The sequence below is a fragment of the Elephas maximus genome, chromosome 5, assembly GCF_024166365.1.
Source record: "Elephas maximus indicus isolate mEleMax1 chromosome 5, mEleMax1 primary haplotype, whole genome shotgun sequence".
Taxonomy (NCBI): domain Eukaryota; kingdom Metazoa; phylum Chordata; class Mammalia; order Proboscidea; family Elephantidae; genus Elephas; species Elephas maximus.
The window spans coordinates 66,676,460-66,690,062 of NC_064823.1; the positions used below are offsets into that span (position 1 = coordinate 66,676,460).

Sequence of the window (13,603 nt, forward strand, 5' to 3'; positions counted from 1 at the left end):
TCTCCTCCAAAGACATAACACAAATATTGGAAACTGTCCTGAAAAATTAGATGTACTTGAATTTTCATGGAACAGAGAGAATAACTTAAAACTTATATTACAAATCCTCCAGCAGTAAAATAATAGTAAGAGTAAGCATCTTTATAACATCCATTTATTCTACACATGCCTGGTCATTGTTGTGCTTACTCTTCTAGATGCTAGAAACTGCGCTGGATGCTGTAGTTCATTCATTCCAAAATGCTGTCCTATAAATTATCTCACTGTACTCTCCCAGCCACCTCATGAGGCAGACAGGGTAGCTATTACTATCTCCATTTTACAGAGGAGAAAACTGAGATCAAACGGTTTACATGATTTGCAGTACCAAGCCAGTAAGACATAGGTCTAGATCTAAAACTGTCATCTAAATCCAGGTCCAGTGTTTGCTCCACAATAAAACATTCATTAAAATCTGCAAAATCTTGCTCTATCACCTTTATTTTCTCTGCAAATGAGATTAAAATGTAACTTTAATCTTCGTCTCAAAAGTAAAACAGCAAAGAAACAAAGAACTAGTGACATCTGCAGCCCAAAGGTCTGGACTGACCTGTTATCCTTACACACGGTCACTTTTTCTCCCCCAGGTATCAGCTTCTTCTGTTCAATCACTCCATAGCTTTCACGACAGATCTATATTTAAGGGGGGAAAAAGAAACATTTCAGTTTTGTTTACCATTTGTGCTTCAACAGAATAAGGGGAGTTTTAAGAACAAATGTAGCTTAATGACTGCTCATTACCACATAAAATTCTTGGGGCAAGCGAAAGAACCTGAGTCAGAAAACATCTGCACCTAAAAGACAACTTTTGTTTTAAGACATGGAGTTGCCAATAGATGCAATCAAGGAGAAAAGACAAGAACTCTAGAAAAGAAATATATGTAACAGGAGGAAAGGGAATTGATGCTTCAGTAATTTTATTAACTGTACAGATTACTCATTCATTTATTCATTCAACACATTTTATTGAACTCCCACAACACTCAAGAAACTGTGACTAAAATAATTTGATTCAGAGAAGTCCCTGAATTTGTTTTTTAATTTAGATAAGAACTAATGCCAACTATAACTTATAAGCATGATCCAAGGGAAGGTCACAATCATAATAAGTAAATTGCAGCAATCCTTACCGTGAAGTTGAGGCAGAAAATCTCCTCAACATCTTCCCCAGGGTAATCTAGAAGCTCTTGAAGACTCCTAATCATTTAACAACCAAGAAAGCAAGAGAGGCAAGTCAGACACTGCAACAATGTTCTACTTCAGTTATATGCCCAGATTGTTTGTAAGAAAAAAACTATAAAAGATGGTTCTAGACTAAACATAAATTCAGGCTGACAAAAAAAAACATATATTTACACACTAAAAAGAATTACAGCAGTAAATTCATAACACATTCATTAATTGTTCCCTTTGCCTACCTACAAATCCTATTTGATTTATGAAAAAATTTAACTTGGATTTGTATCTGAACACTTGTTGTCTCTTAATCCTGGTATGCTTGGAAGTAGATGTATGATGACATGGTACTGCAGCAGCCCTACAGACTAGCTTCATCCATATGCATTGGTAGAATAATTTTTCCACCATAAAACTACAAAGTTGTCTCATCCCCTTAGGAATCTTAACGCCTAAGTTTTTAAAGCAAAGGGCTTTGCATGGTAAAACAGTCTATTATCTCTCACACTAAAGAACACTGGAAAATGTTCTCTTAAAAGAAGAATATGTTTATGCCAATAACAATCATTTCCTAGCTCTAACTAGACCTCAGTTATACTGCCTTCTTTAAAGTGAGCTCTGAATCTTGCAGTTCCATGAAGAGTTGCCCAGGCGAAAGATATGACTAGACACCTCACTAAAGAAGACATTCAGGTAGCTAACATATACATGAGGAAATGTTCATGAACATATACATGAGGAAATGTTCATGATCATTAGCCGCTAGAGAAATGCAATTCAAAACTACAATGAGACTTCATCTCACTCCAACAAGGCTGGCATTAATCCAAAAAAACACAAAATAATAAATGCTGGAGAGGATGTGGAGAGATTGGAACACTTCTACACTGCTGCTGGGAATGTCAAATGGTACAACCACTTTGGAAATTGATTTGGTGCTTCCTTAAAAAGCTAGAAATAGAACTACCATACGATCCAGCAATCCCACTCCTAGGAATATATTCTAGAGAAATAAGAGCCTTTACGCGAACAGATATATGCACACCCATGTTTACTGCAGCACTGTTTACAATAGCAAAAAGATGGAACCAACCAAGGTGCCCTTCAATGGATGAATGGATAAATAAATTATGGTATATTCACACAATGGAATACTATGCATCGATAAAGAACAGTGAGGAATCTGTGAAACATTTCATAACATGGAGGAACCTGGAAAGCATTATGCTGAGTGAAATTAGTCAGCTGCAAAAGGACAAATATTCTATAAGACTACTATTATAAGAACTTGAGAAATAGTTTAAACTGAGAAGAAAACATTCTTTTGTGGTTTCGAGAGGAGGGAGGGTGATAGAGGGGTATTCACTAATCAGTTGGTAGATAAGAACTACTTTAGGTGAAGGGAAAGACAACACACAATACAGTGGAGGTCAGCACAACTGGACTAAACCATAAGCAAAGAAGTTTCCTGAATAAACTGAATGCTTCCAAGGCCAGTGTAGCAAGGGCAGGGCTTTGGGGACCATGATTTCAGGGGACATCTAAGTCAATTGGCATAATAAAATCTATTAAGAAAACATTCTGCATCCCACTTTGAAGAGAGCCATCTGGGGTCTTAAACGTTAGCAAGCAGCCATCTAAGATTCATCAATTGGTCTCAACCCACCTGGATGAAAGGAGAATGAAGAACGCCAAGGACACAAGGTAATTACGAGCCAAAGAGACAGAAAGGGCCACATGAACCAGAGACTACATCATCCTGAGACCAGAAGAACTAGATGGTGTCCGGCTACAACCGATGACTGCCCTGACAGGGAACACAACAGAGAACCCCTGAGGGAGAAGGAGAGCAGTGGGATGCAGACCCCAAATTCTCATAAAAAGACCAGACTTAATGGTCTGACTGAGACTAGAAGGACCCTGGTGGTCATGGCCCCCAGACCTTCTGTTGGCCCAGGACAGGAACCATTCCCAAAGCCAACTCTTCAGACATGGATTGGGCTGGACAATGGGTTAGAGAGGGATACTGGTGAGGAGTGAGCTTCTTGGATCAGGTGGACACTTGAGACTATGCTGGCATCTCCTGCCTAGAGGGGAGATGAGTGGGTAGAGGGGGTTAGAAGCTGGCGAAATGGACATGAAAAGTGAGAGTGGAGGGAGAGAGCGGGCTGTCTTATTAGTGGGAGAGCAATTGGGAGTATGTAGCAAGGTTTACATAAGTTTTTGTGTGAGAAACTGACTTGATTTGTAAACTTTCACTTAAAGCACAATAAAAATTATTAAAAAAAAAAAAAAAAAGAGTAGCCCAGGAAGAAAATTCCCAGAGTAGAATTTAAATTTGCTACCAGTTAACCAGCAAAAATCACTACATAAAATACATAATCCTTGGCCAGGCTGGCAAAGTAAATACCATAGACCTCTCTATCGGTTGCAAAAAGTTATTCCTGTCTGGGTCTCCTTGGCCAATTTTTTTTTTTTTAATTGTACTTTAGATGAAGGTTTACAGAACAAACTAGCTTCTCATTAAACTATTAGTACCCATATTGTTTTATGACATTGGTTAACAACCCATGACATGTCAACACTTTTCCTTCTCGACCTTGGGTTCCCTATTACCAGCTTTTCTGTCCCCTCCTACCTTCTAGTCCTTGTCCCTGGGCTGGTGTGCCCATTTAGTCTCATTTTGTTTTAGGGGCCTAATCTTTGGCTGAAGGGTGAACCTCAGGAGTGACTTAGTACTGAGTTAAAAGGGTGTCCAGGGGCCATGCTCTCAGGGTTTCTCCAGTCTCTGTCAGACCAGTAAGGGTGGTCTTTTTTTGTGAGTTAAAATTTTGTTCTACATTTTTCTCCAGCTCTGTCCAGGACCCTCTACTGTGATTCCTGACAGAACAGTCAGTGGTGACACCAGGTACCATCTAACTGTACTGGACTCAGTCTGGTGGGGGCCGTGGAAGATGTGGTCCACAGTCCTCTGGACTAATCTTTCCCTTGTTTGTCTAGTTTTCTTCATTCTTCCTTGTTCCCGAAGGGTTGGCCAATTTTTTAAAATATTTCTTCTACACTCTCTCTTCTTTTCTCTGTGCTCCCATCTCTCCCACTCTTTGTGGTTTCTCAGTGCTGGTATCCCATACTGGATGTGTGATAGTCTAATTTCTGGAGGGTACCTTCAAGACTAGCCCTCTTCTCCATTTTAATATTAGTACCTTTTTCTCTATAAAAAGGGGATGTTCTCTCCTGTTGACATCTAAACAGTTATACTGTTTATAGAAAGCCAAGAATATGGTGCTTTTTATACACTTGATCTCATGCTACTGAAAATCAATACAAAGAAACTCAAGAATAAAGGCGTTTTGAGAGCCAGAAAGAGAATAACATAAAAACATGGCTTCACTGCTTTGGAAAATAGTCTGGTAATTCTTCAAAAAGCTAAACAGAGTTATATGACCCAGCAATTCTATTCCTATACATTCCCCCCAAAATAAAAAATTACGTCCACAAAACACTTGTACACAAATGTTCATAGCAGCATCGTTCATAACAGCGAAAAGGTGGAAACAACCCAAATGTCCATCAACTGATGAAAGGATAAACTAAATGTGGTATATCCATACAATAAAATATTATTTGGCAGTGAAAAGGAATGAAGTACTGATCCATGCTATAACATGGATGAATCCTGAAAACATCATGCTGGGTCAAAGTAGCCAGTCACAAAAAAAACAAAAACCATATGATTCCATTTATATGAAATGCCCCAAACAGACAAATATATAGAGACAGAAAGTAGAGTAGCAGTTACCTAGGGCTGGGACATACTTTTTAGAATGAAGAAAATATTCTAAAATTATTGTGGTGATGGTTGCACCACTCTGTGAACATGCTAAAAGTCATTGAGCTGCATGCTTTATATGGGTGAATTGTTTAAAAAAAAAAAAAATCAACATGCTTCCCTTTCAATACTCTTTCTGCCCGTATCTTTGGACCATCGTAAGTCCTATAGTCCTCATTTTTTGTTCAGGATAATGAAAGCAGGGGTTTCCTCTCTCTCTCTCTTTTTACTTATTTTTTTTATTTGATGAAAGCATACACAGCCAAAGATATACCATTTCAACAATTTCTATATGTACAATTCAGTGACAATGGTTACATTCATCAGGATGTGCAACCATTCTCGGTATTCTTTTCAACATTATTCCACCATCATTACCTTAAACTCACTGCCTCCTAAGCTTCCCATCCAACCTTTTGAGTCGTGGTTGTCAATTTTGGAAAAGTACATACTGCTCAAAGTAGACATATTTTATTTATTAAAAGACTTCAGGGGATAGTCTTGGTTTAAGGTTTAGAGTTCAAAGAATATCTTAGGGCAATAGTTTTGTGGGCTCAGCCAGCCTAAATGGCTCCATAAAGTTTGGATTCCACCAAGATATGAATTTCTGTTCGCATTTTACCCCCTGTTGATCAGGATTCTTCTACAGAATCTTTGAGTTATGATCTCTTTTTTACTTCTTTTTTTTCTTCTGCCCTTACAGTAACATAGGCAATGCTTCAAGCAAGTAGCTATGTAGCTACATCTTAGACAAAGCATATACAACAGTTTAATCATATGGCTCAATAAACTCAATCTTGTACACATGGTATTTTCCTGTGCTATAGGCAGCCAGAAGAGTTTCCCACACCGATCTATCTTTTTGCTTTGTACCTTCCTTCAGTGGGTGACAGCTCCTTTAAGTCTTCCAAACCAGGCTTTACATTCAGTAACTTCTTGTAAAGAGCCAATGGGAAGTGGAGATCAACCACGGTGGAGTTGTAGATTGCTAGTCCACAGATTATGCCAATCAAGTGAAACCAGTTATGCTCTACAAAACACTTTTTAGAATACATGCAAATGTGTTAAAAAGAAATAGTGTTTGGTTCCTTTAAAACACTCTACTATTTACCTCAACATATTTTCAATACAAAAGAATAAACATCTGATTAATATTTAGCTGCCTTCTGAAGCAGAGACACACCCTTGCCGAAAGTTCAATTACCCTCAAAAGATGCAATGTAGACAAAGTTCAGCATTTACAGCACATCTCACGATACAGACGCCAACTTATAATAAAACACTGCTGTCCAATAAAACATGGACAACTTTCTATTTTGTGCTGTCCCAGCTTCATGAATCTACTAAGCAGAAATGTGGCTAGTATGACTGAGGATATAAATATTTATTATTTAATTTTAATGAGTTTGAATTTAAATAGCTGCATACGGCTAGTAACTACCTTCTGGGACAGCGCAGACCTGGAGAAAACTCTGATAGAAAAAGAACTATAGTCTGGTTGAAATTAGAATGCCTTTAAAAGCTTTACTACTGAATTTTCAAAAAATAAATTACATACATTGCCATTATTAAAATAAGACATATTTGACTAGCAACTTTCCACATGTCATAAAATCAATGTCTTTATCATGCTGTGTTCTTTTCACCCTTTCAGGGATAACAAGACCTTAGAAATGGACGTGGGGTTAATGGCTGACAAAATGCACTATGAAGTCTTGGCAACAAGTAAAAAATGCAGACTGGATACAGTATTCAGACATTTTCAAGTATTATCTTTGTTATTCTCCCCTTAGCAAAGTCAGAAGTCAGAGGATTGGTCTGACAACACAGTTTAATTTAATTCATATGTTTAATTTTGACATCACTAACTTACTGTATCTGAAAACCATAAGAGATTTGAATCTTGGTAATAGGTAAACATTCCATAGATGGGATTCAAAAGTTCTTTTAACAGCAAAAGAAAGAACTCCTTTGTAACACCACCAGCATCCACTGCTTCTTCACCATCGAAGATTACCTTAAAAAAATGAAAATAGAATTAATACTTTGGGAAAATCTATTAAGTTTTCAATATTTAAACTTTTAATGGAGAAAATATTGAAGTTGTCCAGGATTTCATTTTACTTGGATCCACAATCAACACCCATAGAAGTAGCAGGCAAGAAATCAAACAACATATTGCATTGGGCAAATCTGCTGCGAAAGACCTCTTTAAAGTGTTAAAAAAGCAAAGTTGTCACTTTGAGGACTAAGGAGCACCTGACCCAAGCCATGGTTATCTTCAATCACTTCATATGCATACGAAAGCTGGACAATGACTAAGGAAGCCTAGAGAGGAACTGATGCATTTGAATTACGGTGTTGGTGAAGAATGCTGGATACACGACAGGCTGCCAGAAAACCAAACAAATCTGTCTTGGAAGTATATCCAGAATGCTCCTTAGAAGCGAGGATAGCAAGACTTCATCTCACACACTTTGGACATGTTATCAGGAGAGACTAGTTCCTGAAGAAGGACATCATACTTGGTAGCATAGAAGGTCAGCAAAAAGAGGAAGACCCTCAACAAGATGGAGTGACACAGCTGCAACAATGGGCTCAAACATAGGATTGTGAAGATGGTGCAGGAATAGGCAGTGTTTTGTGGTTGTACATGGGTTGCTATGAGTTGGAACAGATTTGACACTACCTAACAATAACAATAACAACACTGGTTAAGTTTTATCTTTTCTTTTTTAAGCAGATTCTTTCCAAAGTCAGGACAAGGGAAGGAAGACATAACAGAGAATATACAGACAACAGAAACTGCAAGGTGTATGTGTTCTGTCTTGCTGGTAGTATAAATTTTTAATAAAGCACTTCCAGACACAAAATTTGTACTAGATGCTTCAAGACATACAAAGGAGGTCAGAGTTTACCATCTATTTGGGGCAATAAGACAAACATAAAAGAGGCAATTAGAGGATACATTTTATTTTCAAAGAATCAAATAGACAATGAGAGGTAACTGTTCCTGCACATAGAGAAAAGCAGTTACTAACGGGCCAAGAAAAATTTCTGGGAAGAATTCACTGGGGTTCTTGAAGCAACTGATGCATGTGGAAGGGAGGACGACATTCCAAGAAGCTACAGAAACGGGCTCTGTGAGGGGCTATGAACAGGTGGGTTGAGCCCATAATGGTTGCGACGATAACAATGACAAGCCAATTATTAATACTTGTTGAGAAATTACTTTGCGCAAGCACATAAATTCTATTAACCAATCCTCAGAACAGCATTATGTGTAAGGATTACTGTTACCATCTTTATTTTACAGATAAGGGCTCAGGCAGAGAATTGAAAACAGTATTCAAGAAAGCTTATCCTTGTCACTATGTTCAAGGATGACTAGAACAGGACTAGAGTCAATGCAGGGACAGACACTTGGACTTTGATTACCAGTATACGACACAGAGACTTAACTCAGACATGCGACTAAGCAAGAGCTGTCTCATCTTAATCATTGAGAATGGGGGCAAAGAGAACAGCAATATCAAAATATAACCCAGAAATTCAGGGAAGAACTCTCAGGCAGATTGATGGCAGATTTATGCTACTGGTTGGAAATTCTGGAAAGGGTGACAATATTGTGCAGGAGATCAGTTTAGTTTCTTGCCTATTACGTTTCTGAAGACTGAGCCTACAACATGATTGGAAATACAGATATGGAAGTTGTCTAAAGGAAAAGATGAATAACTTCAAACACCTTCATATAACTTACTGATCATTTATTGTACATCTACTGTGTACCAAGCATTGTCTTAAGCCCTGGGAATAAACAGTAATATAAACATACACAGTCTTTGGGGAGAGACAATTTCTTAATTTAATAATTTCAGGGTGTTAAGCATGTCTGGGGCCCTGGTGGTGCACTGGTTAAGAGCTACGGTGTGCTATGGCTGCTAACCAAAATGTCAGCAGTTAAAATCAATCAGCCACTCCTTGGCAACCCTACAGAACAGCTCTACTCTGTCCCATAGGGTCACTATGAGTTGGAATCGGCTTGGTGGGAATGGATTTGGTTTGGTTTTTTGAAGCATGTCTAAGGAGCCCTGGTGGTGCAGAGGTTAACCACTTGGCTGTGAACTAAAAGGTAGGCAATATGAACCCACCAGCCACACCTCGGGATCAAGGTGTGGCAGTCTGCTTCCGTAAACATTCCCACCTTGGAAACACTATGGGGCAGTTCTACTCTGTCCTATAGGGTCACTATGAGTTGGAATCAACTAAACAGCAACAGGTTTGGGGTTTTTTTGTTTTATCATAATAGGTCAGCAGCTTCCCAGACTATTTTACTACCTTTCTGTTTTCTTGCTTTATCTTCTTTCTCGTAAATCTTTGACAAACAAAATCTTCCTAGATGGTGGCTTGATTATTTCTGTGTAAAGCTTTTGTTTTTGATGTTCTTTGCTTGTTTTTGGTAGGGAAGTGGCAGGTACACCACCGGCAGCAGAAGCAAAGAAAACCCCATGATCCCTCAAATAACCCACTGGCATTGTTGAAATGTTCTGTTTGGTGATTTGACAGAAAGATGTATTTAAATACTTGTAAGCTGGATGAAAGGAGCCCTGGTGGCACAACAGTTAAGCACTCGACTGCCAACTGAAAAGTCGGCAGTTTGAACCCACCAGCTGTCCTACAGGAGAAAAGACCTGGAGATCTGCTCCTGTAAAGATTATAGCCTAGAAAACTCTATGGGGCAGTTCTACCCTATACTTTGGGGTCACTAAGAGTCAATCGATTCAACGGCACACAAAAACAAAAATAACAAAATGAATGAAAGTGTAATAATGAGTGGCTGTACTCCACAATAATAATAAAATCTTTCCTGCTTCATCAACACTGTGTAAAGAAAATCTATAAGGATACTTCGAGGAATATGCTGTGGAGCTCACTTTGAGAGGCTTTTTCAAATCAATATCAGAATGAATGCTCAGCTCTCTCAGTGCATCTCCAACGAGGTTGTTCCTGCGAACATGAAGGACCAGGAAGGGGCTTCTGGCCAGCAGAGGCTCCAGGGTGAGAAGCATGAAGACATTCTGCAGATTGGCTCCGTTGACTGCCACCTGGAACGGCACACCCAAGGAATAATTACTCAGCATGCACTAGAGTGCACCCCAGAAAGCAGCCAGCTATGCTTCTGGACCCGAGAGAACTCGCAGCACCTCCATCTTGTCCTTTTTCCCCTCTAACTTTCACAGATTGTCTAAATTACTCATGTTTACATACCACAGAAATCTTTCTCATCTGAACTCAAAGAGATTGATTGAAACAATTTATGAACCATATGATCCGTAACCAGTTTCAGGAAAATGATTAAGACGAAAAGTAAGACTGTACTTGAAGAAACATGACTTTCAAAATGGCAGGGAACTAGACCTGATAAGCGCTGGCTAAATGGTTTTTATTCTTTGAAAAATGTCAATCTTCTCTGGAAAACCTTCGAATTGTCAGTATTGCAAATATATCACCATGAAAATAGTTATATGTATAGATAAATGGATACAGAGAAAGCTGGAGTGAGGCAGAGAGAGGAAGAAATGAATGACATTATATATCTACCAAGGGTCAGAATTGGTGGATTTGGATTGCTACTTCATGAATGTTTTTTGTAGGCTTGTCAGATCAAATCTATTTTATAATAAAAATGTGTGTTTAAAATACACTATTAATAAATCTCTATTAATTTTTTTCTTTATTCAATAAATAATTATTAGCTCCACTTAATTAACTCTCTTTCTCTACATCAGTACCCCTACCACTGGCTTTGTAGTTAAATCTAGCTGGCTTCCTGTTTTTGTACAGCTCTTGAGCTAAAGCTGGTTTTTATATTTTTAAATAGTTGAAAAAAAATCAAAAGAATATTTTGTGACATGTGAAGATTATATTCAAATTTCAGTTTTATGAAAGCATAGCCACACTCATTCATTTACACATTATGTATGGAGGCTTTTATGCTACAACAGAGGTAAGTAATTGAAACAGGGACCACAAAGCTTCAAATATCTACTACCTGGACCTTTATGGAAAAAGTTCACCAACCCCGGATTTACATAAATGCAGAGTCACATATATGTGTTATATTCAACATAAAATTGCTGAAAAAAATTAGAATAGCACTAAGAGATATAATGAAATTTGATCCAAATATACTTCCTCCTATCAGGAAAAATTACAATTGTCTAGGATGAGAAAAACACAGAAGAGAAAATAATTTTTAATATGTGATACCTGCATCTGTAGTTCAGCATCAGTCTGTAACATTTTGGTCTTGGCTTGGGCATCAAAGATGAAAGGATAGGAACACAGTGTTACAGCATCCTAGAATAAAACATATTACTGGTAAAACTGTAGTATTCCACTGAGAATACTGCTGGAAATATATATAAAAAAACCAAACCCACTGCTGTTGAGTCGATTCCGACTCATAGCAACCCTATAGGACAGAGTAGAACTACCCCACAGAGTAGGGGTGGATTCGAACTGCCAACCTTTTGGTTAGCAGCTGTGGCACTTAACCGCTACGCCACCAGGGTTTCTGGAAATATATATATATACATATATAAATATTAAAAAACAATTATTTACCTGTATTATAGATGGTCTAGCTTTCTGTGTAAAGAAAAATAAAAAGTCTGTTACTTAGATTTTTTTTTTAATCTGAGCTTTTTACCCCCTACAAATGTGAAATGCCTATTTGGCCATCGAACTAACACCATTCGAACGGCTGGATTGCTGACTTAACAGACCAGATGTTTTGATGGACAAAAACTGAGAAAAAGGACAAAAACAATTATAAAAAATGTTTAAATGACCTTTAAAGATCCTTTCACCAACTCTCCATAATTCACAGCATCACTGGAATTTTCTTTTATTAAGAAGCCTAATGCCAAACAGGAGCCTTTACAATCTTTACTTCAGAGGTTAATTTTGTTGGGTAACATGGATAATGCAAATTACATTTTATTTGTTGGCATGCTACATCTTCCTTTATACACACAGAGACTGTAACTCTTAGAAAAAGCCAAATATTTAGAAAGTATTTCAAGAGCTCTTTAAAAGCACTTTATGAAATAAGCTATCCTTGGCTTAGTAGTAAGGCCACTGTTGGGCCCACAGAAGGTACTCCACCAATATATTAATGAATGTGTGAATATTAAAAAATATATATATTATTGTAGTAAATTATATGTAACAAAAAAATTTGCCATTTTAACCATTTTAAGTGTACAATTCTGTGACGTTAATTACATTCACCATGTTGTATAACTATCACCGGTATCCATTTCCACAAGTTTTTCATCAAACTAAGTACCCCTTCAACAATAACTCCATTTTCCCTCTCCACAGGCTCTGGTAACCACTAATAAAATTTTAATTCTATTTATTTGCCTACAATTGATATCTCATATGAAAACTCTTGTGCCATAGTGGTTAAGAGTTCTGCTGCTAACCAAAAGGTCAGCAGTTTGAATCCCCCAGGTACTTCTTGGAAACCCTGTGGGGCATAAGTGGAATCATACACTATTCTAACACACAGCGACGCTATAGGACAGAGTAGAGCTCCTCCATAGGGTTTCCTAGCTGAAATCTTTACAGGAGCAAATCGTCAGGTCTTTTCTCCTGTGGAGCTGCTAGTGGGTTCGAACCACTGACCTTTCAGTTAGCGGCCAAGTGCTTAACCGTTGCTCCATCAGAGCTCCTTCACTGTGTATTAATACCACTAAAAAGTGGTGAAAATAAACATAAGTTTATGTATGCAATGGCTTAGCATTTTAAGTTAAAATTCAAGATATTGAGAAATGTAAATTTCAGTTCCTAATAGCATTGTACCTTACACAACAGAAAAAATTCTACAGACCCTTACAGGGAACACAACAGAGAATCCCTGATGGAGCAGGAGAAAAGTGGGATGCAGACCTCCAATTCTAGTAAAAAGACCAGACTTAATGGTCTGACTGAGACTGAAGGGACTCCAGAAGTCATGGCCCCCAGACTCTGTCAGCCCAAAACTAAAACCATTCTCGAAGCCAACTCATCAGACAAAGATTAGACTGAACTATAAGACATAAAATGATACTGGTGAGGAGTGTGTTTCTTAGCTTAAGTAGATACTTGAGACTATGCAGGCAGCTCCTGTCTGGAGCCAAAATGAGAAGGCAGAGGGGGACAGGAGCTGGTTGAGTGGACATGGCAAATACAGGGTGGAGAGAGGGAGTGTGCTGTCACATTGTAGCGAGAGCAACTAGGGTCACATAACAATAGGTGTATAAGTTTTGCTATGAGAAACTGACTTGAATTGTAAACTTTCACTTAAAGCACATTCAAAAAAAAAAATTCTACAGAGACCACAAAATGTCACACAGCGATTTCACTGCATTTTCTATCTTTCAGTAACTGCTACCTTAATTACTAAATTGAAGAGAAAATGAGCCTCTAAACTTGCTTATCAAATTTTTGAAGAAAAGAACTATACAGAAAAACTGTAAAAGTTACATACTTATGCACTTCAATTCAGAG

The 13,603-nt window shown here is 37.9% G+C and overlaps 1 protein-coding gene across 5 annotated transcripts in view; it reads right to left on the bottom strand.

Annotated features, from left to right (window-relative positions):
• HERC3 (HECT and RLD domain containing E3 ubiquitin protein ligase 3) overlaps positions 1-13,603 on the bottom strand; it is a 115,711-nt gene that overhangs the window by 18,610 nt on the left and 83,498 nt on the right. For 4 of the 5 annotated variants that reach the window (XM_049885737.1, XM_049885736.1, XM_049885740.1 and 1 more), the window contains 7 exons: positions 11,672-11,695; positions 11,315-11,404; positions 9,979-10,149; positions 6,918-7,061; positions 5,918-6,084; positions 1,170-1,236; positions 590-672 (listed from right to left, as the gene is read on the bottom strand). In XM_049885737.1, the coding sequence (XP_049741694.1) occupies positions 590-672; positions 1,170-1,236; positions 5,918-6,084; positions 6,918-7,061; positions 9,979-10,149; positions 11,315-11,404; positions 11,672-11,695 (746 nt within the window). The remainder of the gene's footprint in view (positions 1-589; positions 673-1,169; positions 1,237-5,917; positions 6,085-6,917; positions 7,062-9,978; positions 10,150-11,314; positions 11,405-11,671; positions 11,696-13,603) is intronic. The other variant, XM_049885738.1, reaches the window with a different exon arrangement.